This window comes from Beauveria bassiana (genome assembly GCF_000280675.1).
Source record: "Beauveria bassiana ARSEF 2860 unplaced genomic scaffold BBA_S00103, whole genome shotgun sequence".
In the NCBI taxonomy this organism is placed as follows: domain Eukaryota; kingdom Fungi; phylum Ascomycota; class Sordariomycetes; order Hypocreales; family Cordycipitaceae; genus Beauveria; species Beauveria bassiana.
In genome coordinates this window covers 16,095-23,098 of record NW_007930938.1, presented here as the reverse complement: position 1 = coordinate 23,098, position 7,004 = coordinate 16,095, and the positions used below count along the sequence as shown (strand labels likewise).

General features: G+C 50.0%; 2 protein-coding genes across 2 annotated transcripts; one reads left to right on the top strand and one right to left on the bottom strand.

The window, feature by feature from the left end:
* Positions 1-257: 257 nt before the first annotated feature.
* BBA_10230 (uncharacterized protein) lies at positions 258-1,589 on the top strand (the record flags this gene model as incomplete). Its single annotated transcript, XM_008605327.1, has 2 exons — positions 258-1,045; positions 1,181-1,589. The coding sequence occupies 2 exons, from the start codon at positions 258-260 to the stop codon at positions 1,587-1,589; spliced, it is 1,197 nt and encodes a 398-aa protein (XP_008603549.1).
* Positions 1,590-4,215: 2,626 nt separating this feature from the next.
* On the bottom strand, positions 4,216-4,812 carry BBA_10229 (uncharacterized protein; the record flags this gene model as incomplete). The annotated part of the gene is made up of 1 exon (XM_008605326.1): positions 4,216-4,812. The coding sequence occupies one exon, from the start codon at positions 4,810-4,812 to the stop codon at positions 4,216-4,218; it is 597 nt and encodes a 198-aa protein (XP_008603548.1).
* Between the last annotated feature and the right edge of the window lie 2,192 nt (positions 4,813-7,004).

Genomic DNA, 7,004 nt, shown 5'->3' with positions numbered 1-7,004 from the left:
AATAATCAAATCAAAATCAAATCAAAGTCAAGCCCATGATCACCTTCCTCTTACATCTACACTGGTACCCACCTTTGTAGATAAAATTTTCGACCACGCAGACGTACGCCCAGTAGAAAGCAGCACCCAGCGAACCGTTCAGCGCTCTTGCGCAGCCGTAGGCAATGGCGATTGACTAATCGTTCACGCCCGCGACCGGCGCGAGGGGCCGCCGACAATTTCCGGACGGCTTCCATCATGATGCACAGAATGAGCTCATGAGAGGCACCACTCCAGTAACAACCTGTCCCTTTCTGCCTAGCAGTAGCCCAGTACGACGATCGACAAGCGCCGCCAGAAACGGCCGCGGACAACGCCGACACATAGAAAAAGACATTAACTCAAACGCCAATTACTACGGGATCCTCGCCAATGAAGAAGACGAAACTGTCGACGCATTTGACGCCATCGACCTAGAATCCGAGACACAAAAAATCATCGAGAAGGAGAAGGAACGTATGACAACCAGAGCCGACGTGCTACGCACCTTTGCGGAGTCCATCGCCGCTTGCGCAAGAAACTTCGACCATGGCTACGCCCACACCGTCGGAAACGACTTCACCAAGTCCCTGCTCCGCCACTGGAACCAATTCCTCCACTCAGGCGAAATTGTAGGATCTAGCGGCGAGCTGTCACAGCCAAATTTACAAACCACCCGAAAACCAGCTGCCGGACCGCCAACCAACGACCAAGCATCCCGTCGAAAGACAGTGAGCTTTGCCGACGTCACCAAAGCAGCCGCACAGCAAATACCAGGGGACATACGCATCGCCCCTACACGCAGACAGCCCGTCGCTGCCCGCAACTACGCAGACCGACGAATTCTCCTCCGCCTCAAGGAGGGATCAGCTTCTTTGAGAAAATCAGCTTCCAGATTCGACTGGCGCTCAAAGAAAAACTCGCACTCGACACCCGAGACATCCATGACATCAAACCCACTAACACAGGCTGGGCGCTTTCAGCGCGCAACGAAGAGACCCAGAAAAGGATCATTGAATCGCAAGGTGTATGGGGACCAAGTGTGGACCTAGATACAGCAGAAAAGCACGTAGCATGGCACACGTATCTGATCAAGACTTCCCAAGCGAGCTGCGATCGTATGATGACTCTATTCTAGACTTTGAAAAGACCATTGGCGAAGAAATCATTGCCCAAACGACCAAGAACCAGCAAACGAAGGAGAAAATGCAACCGAAGACGTTGACGAAGGCGAAGGAACCGAAGAGGAGGGAGAGGACGAAAATGACGACAACGAGGACGAGGACGAGGACGAAGATGACAATGATATTGCAGACGAGCGGGAAGACACACGACAGAGCCACCAGCACGAAGAGCAGGCCACTAGCAACTCGAAGAAAGATCCGCTCTTAGCAACCAGCCGGGGAACAGGAGCCTCAGTGACAAAAGGGCTCAGGCGGGAAATTATACCAAAGCGAAACCCCATAACCCTGAAAAAGAGATATATCAGCACGCATATGGCCCAACAGATCATTCCTTCTGGGACCACAAACCCCTCTAGCGATCCGCCGACGGGTGATGTCAAGCCATGATAGTTGCCGCAGACCCAGCAGGCTCTTTTCATCGATGATTAAATACCGGTTATCCTCCAGCTTCTTCTGGAGTTGGGCCTTGTCGATCGCCGACAGGGGCTTGAAGTCCTTGTTGATCGGGAGGCGCAATAGAGAATGCGAGGTAGTGCCTGATATCTGATTTCGGCAACACCCGTTGGCGCAGCACGCCAGACAGGCGTCCCCCTTGCACTCGCGGCGGTGGAGATGTGCCGAGAGCAGATTGATGAGGTAAGACTTGCCTGTGCCGCCTCCTCTATCGACGTGGAGAAGCAACTGGGAGCAGTCCTGGGTCACAAAGTGGCCCATTACCGTATCATACACTAGGCGCTGCTCCCGATTCAGGGAATCACGAGCTTCCACTCTATGGTGAGGTTGACGGTGCTCTCCGCCTTGCGTTGCTTCCAGTACTCACCCGTGAGAATTCCGTAGTCGGTGTATTGTCCCACATGGGGGGTCCAGTCATAGTTCACGTCGATATCGCGCCGGCCAAGCACATCAATGTCTTCCTCCTCTAGTGGTCGGTCCGCAGTGTGTCCAACAACCAAGTCAACCAAGATATGGCCTCCTTACTCGACTTGGTTGGCTGAGGCCTTTGCTTTACTTGGTTGGTCACAAAAAAGTCCTTAGTTGGTTGATATTGCTTGACGGCTATTCCAAAATAGGCATTTCTATGGCAAAACACAAGTCCGAAGCAGATGTTTTTGGCATGCAATCGCTGCAACAGTGTCCAGATGAAAACGATTCCGTTCATCAGTGATGAACTTCTTTGTCTGTGAGAATACCTTCTCACACTCGGCGCTCATTGCTGGGCAGCTGAACAAATCAAATGCCATTTTGGAGAGGATTGGATAGTCAGCCGCGTGAGCAATCCACCACTCTAACGGATCTTCCACTTCCACATCAAGGCTGTTGACATGAGCTCTAAGCCAGCGTGGCTCTAAGCCAGCCGCAATTCTTAGCATGGAGTAAAGTAATCTAAGTGTTTAGGAACTAGGCAAGAAAATTGAGAGGTAGGTGCACTGGGATCTCACAGCCAATCACAACGCGCAGACAATTCGAACCACTGCGTTATGCCCATTTAGCAAGCATGTCAAGTAAGCCAAGTAAAGCCAAGGAATAGAAGCAGGTTGTTTGCTTGGTTGACAGGAAGTCTTTACTTTGCTTGGTTGACAAGTATCGAGTAATCACAACCAACCAAATCAAGTTACTTGTTTATTGGACAAACTGCTCGCACTAGGACTCGTCGAGGTTACAGAACTATGCCGGAAATTTCTAGCCGATCTCAACTTGTCTGAATGAACGGCATCTAACTAGCGCGTCTACCTTGCCACCTGCTAGGAACGGGGTTGGAATCTAGATTGAACTCAAATCTCAGTACAAATTAGCAGAGTCTGCTATCGGAACCTGTAGCTGTCTGGCGGCCGCTAAAATATTAAGAGCGGTTGCGCATCTGCAAATGTGACTTATGCAAGCCTAGTTTCGGGGCTATTTTCGTACGAGTAACGCAACTCACCTTGACCGATTAAACTAAATATTCGTGTTCATAGGCGTTATTCTCAGAGCCTCACAGACAGTGTGGCTAACAATCAGTTAAGCCCAATTTCAGCCCTCGAGCTTGCTTGATTGAAGCTTGACTTGACTATGAAGGCGGCTCGATTGACGACTCGTCAAGCACTTGATGTACTATTGCTAATCGGGTAATTCACATGAACTTCCCTGTAAAAGGAGGATCTTCGACTGCTTTATGACTGCCTGTACCTCAAAGCGCATCTAGAGACATAATAACGCGTTGATTCGACGCGTCCTTGCGCATTTTTGGGGGCAGTCTGGGTAAGTGGATGGATGAGTCAATGGATGAGTAAATGGATGAGTAAATGGATGAGTAAATGGATGAGTAAATGGATGAGAAATGGATGAGTAAATGGATGGGTGGGTTCGGATCATTTCGTCCTGACGCACCTCGTCTAATCGCTCGTCCTCTTGACTTACAGTTTGCACAGTTTTTATAGATTCGACGAGCGTCAAGTACTTGACAGCTTGACACTCGAACTTGACTGATTGAATGGCGGCATCAAGCTTGACTTGACAACTTGACTTGACATGCGGCCAAGCTTGATTGAGACTTGCCAAGTTTGAACCTGATTGTTAGCGACACTGCTCACAAATATAGGTCAAGAAGTGCAAGGAATTGCTTCATCGTATGTGAAATATTTTGAGCCATCACGGCCATGTTACGCACTATAGAGTACATGATGGGAACTTGTTGATCTGCATATTGATTGTTTCTGGAGTCAACAAAAAGTAATGCAAGCACACAGTTGCTCCTGTATATTTGTGCAAAATCTTCTGACGACACCAACAACCCTGCTGTATTTTTAGCCATAACCCCACTGTTTATCCCCTGCTCTCGAAACTGTAATATGTACGTGCACCACCTATTGTACCGAAAGGCTGGACCTAACCCGCTAGGCCTGTTCAGCGTGAACAGTGATTCCATTGTACGGATCCAAAGTATTGGTATCGCGACCTGAGCTTTCTATTCCCTTACACAGCACGCCAGAATTACGTGCTAACAATGAGCAGAGACGTCTAGGTGAACAGACGATCAAGGGCCGCCGGAAGCATGAAACTCAACACCCTGCAAGTCCTTGTCGATTAAGAATTCGCGAAGAGGCATGGCCCGGGTTCGAACCTTGCAAAGTTTAGCAGAGTAGCGAAGCCTCGAGCGCCGCCCCCAAGTCGAAAATGGCGAGTATCCAGTAATCGACTCGACGTGGTTACACTCCTGCCTGTTGTCTTCGGTCAGGTCGACCAAAACTTTCTTGTCGGCCGGAATGGCAGACACAAAGGTGGCAAAGCTTGCATCGCCGCCAAACTCGAATGGGAGCTGGCGGACGCGATTGATGCCCCTGTTGGCGAAATAGTCTGGCGTAGTATCGGTAACGGACGACATCAACTCGCCCAGACAATTGTGATTGAGAGGAATGGGCCTTGGTCCCGGCGTGAAGTTGAGCTGAGCCGATGCGATCGGGAGTAGAGTCAAGGAGTAGAGAAGCAGACAAGTGTATAAAAGAAGATGCTCGGTCATCTGACCGGCAACGGTGCTGAGGCGTTGGGCAGCGTACCCAACTCGTGTCCGGCTCGAACCCCTGGGCGTAAGGACATTGAGCAGGAGTTTGCTCCTCTCCGTTATTTCATCCATTTGAATCCGTCGGTTGTCGTGTATCAAGTTGGTTGGAAAGGAGGATCGGAAAGTTAGTTGGGAAGGAGGGTTGGAAAGTAAGTTACGTGGTGCGCAGCCATTTTATATCTTAACGCCCTAATCTCGTATAGCGGCTGGCGGCTATACCCTCCATGATAATATGATAATGCTATATTCATCGTTTGAGTAAGGCGCGGTAGTTTTTAATTTACAGGCATGTTGAGTCAGTTGAAATCCGACATGGTTCTCATCACACAGCCTCACCAATCAGAATAAACAAGATCAAATATATATATAGCATGCATAAAATCATCTTGCGCTGAATCTGACAATCTGTCTTAAAGCATAATAAGCTACCTCATCGCTCGTTATTTTGATTTATGGATGTCTCTGCCATCTCTATTGTCTTCTGCTCTTGTTCCCTAGGCCACTGAGTGAGCGCTTCCTGAGTGGACCTCCTCTTTCCCTCGGCCCGCCGACGGAACCGGTAGTATTGGTACGCCTAGCACTCCACCGCGTTATTGATTAGTACTAAGTTTCCGCCCTTGCCTACTGTCCAGGTAGAATGTTGATCTGTGTCTACCCTTGCGGAGCTGGGCCTGTGGAGCGGCTCAGCAGGGTCCCAACCAAGATTCCTCCTTCATTGCCATAGCCACTCTGCTGTCCATGTCACAGACTGGTATGTCGGGCTGCAGGCCTAGTGCATGCTCGCGCTGCTCGAGGTCAAAGAGAAACGAAAGGTGATGTCTACACACAAAGGTGGATCAAGTTAATTTGGGGAAATAGTGGGAGACTCTTTTGGCGTGGGGTACCGCTGTTGTACCTTCTGGTCCTCCAAAGTACTACTGGACATTTTGTGCAGGCAATGAAACGCCATTTTTGACTGTTACTTTTCACAGCCAGCTGCAAACCACACCGATGAAATGTTACGTACGTGTTGATTCTCGCAGTATCACCTAGTTATCGTGACTTGTTAAGCCAGGATTCTGTCCCAAGGCAGTCGCAATATCGCCTGTTTCTCCCTTGAGTCTTTACACGTGCCATTCTGCGGCTATCTCTAGAACGAAAACGCGAGACTCATCCGATGGTGGTAGCTTTGAGAATACTGAACGAAGGCATCTGGCTGTTTCGAGGCAAGCAAAGGCCAGATAATCTCGCTATCTTTGTGCATAAATGATGTCTTCCAGCAAGCACACCTTGAGCCGTTTTCGACTCGTTTTTAGCGCAACAGCCGAGAAAGAGGAGGCAAGGCAAATTTCGGTCCTCAGTTGTGGTCCCATGAGGTCACACGCAGTACTTTCACGGCTTCACAGCCACTAGCGAGAAAGGAGATATACCAAGCGGAAAGACGTGGTTGCGGCCCAGCATAAACAACGCCTCGCTCGGCGGTCAAGAAATGGACAGAAGCGAGCGAACCCCTACTCACAAAATGCTAGCACCAATTATGGACTACGCTTCGAATGGGTGGATGCATGCTTACAAAGACAAGTTGATTGGGCCGATAAATCGCGTCCCACGTGCAGGGACGCAAGCCATTGTAGGCAATTTATGACTGTAGCGACGGCCGTTGCGGAGGCTGAAGCCCATATCGTGAGCGCGCGGGAGCGTTTCTGGGAGACGAGCGATCAAGATGTGGATTGAATTGCACATGCTGCCAGGAACAAATCCGCTCAGCAGGGTGACCAAACGGATCAGAAAGTACTACACGTCCTTTCGATCACCTCTCTACCAGATGGCCGAGAAATTGAAGGATCTACCGCTGGCGCAACTCGAGACCATCCAACCATAGTCACTGGAACCATGGAGAGAGCGTTTACGGGTGTCACTGAGCGACTTAAATGACGGAGTCTGTGCAGGATGGACGCAAGCTGTTGCTGTGAGCTGCTCCTCGAGAAACGCATAGTTGGTGTTGGCGGAGTAATTGAGACCGAGAATGCCGCGACAGGGCAGTCGAAGCGGAAGGTGTTCTCCTTCACCCTGGGAGCATGAACAGAACAGAACCTATTCTCAGGCGGATTGGCGGCCATGGCGTATGCATTGCGTAATCTGCCGCACAGCGAGCATCAGGATATCGCCCTTTTCACGCGCAACAGGGGAGCGGTGGCTGTCCTGAATCGGCCGTATCAGCAATCAGGACAAGAGTTCATCAAATGCATCTACGACTCGGTAGATCAGCTGATTGGCAAGGCAAT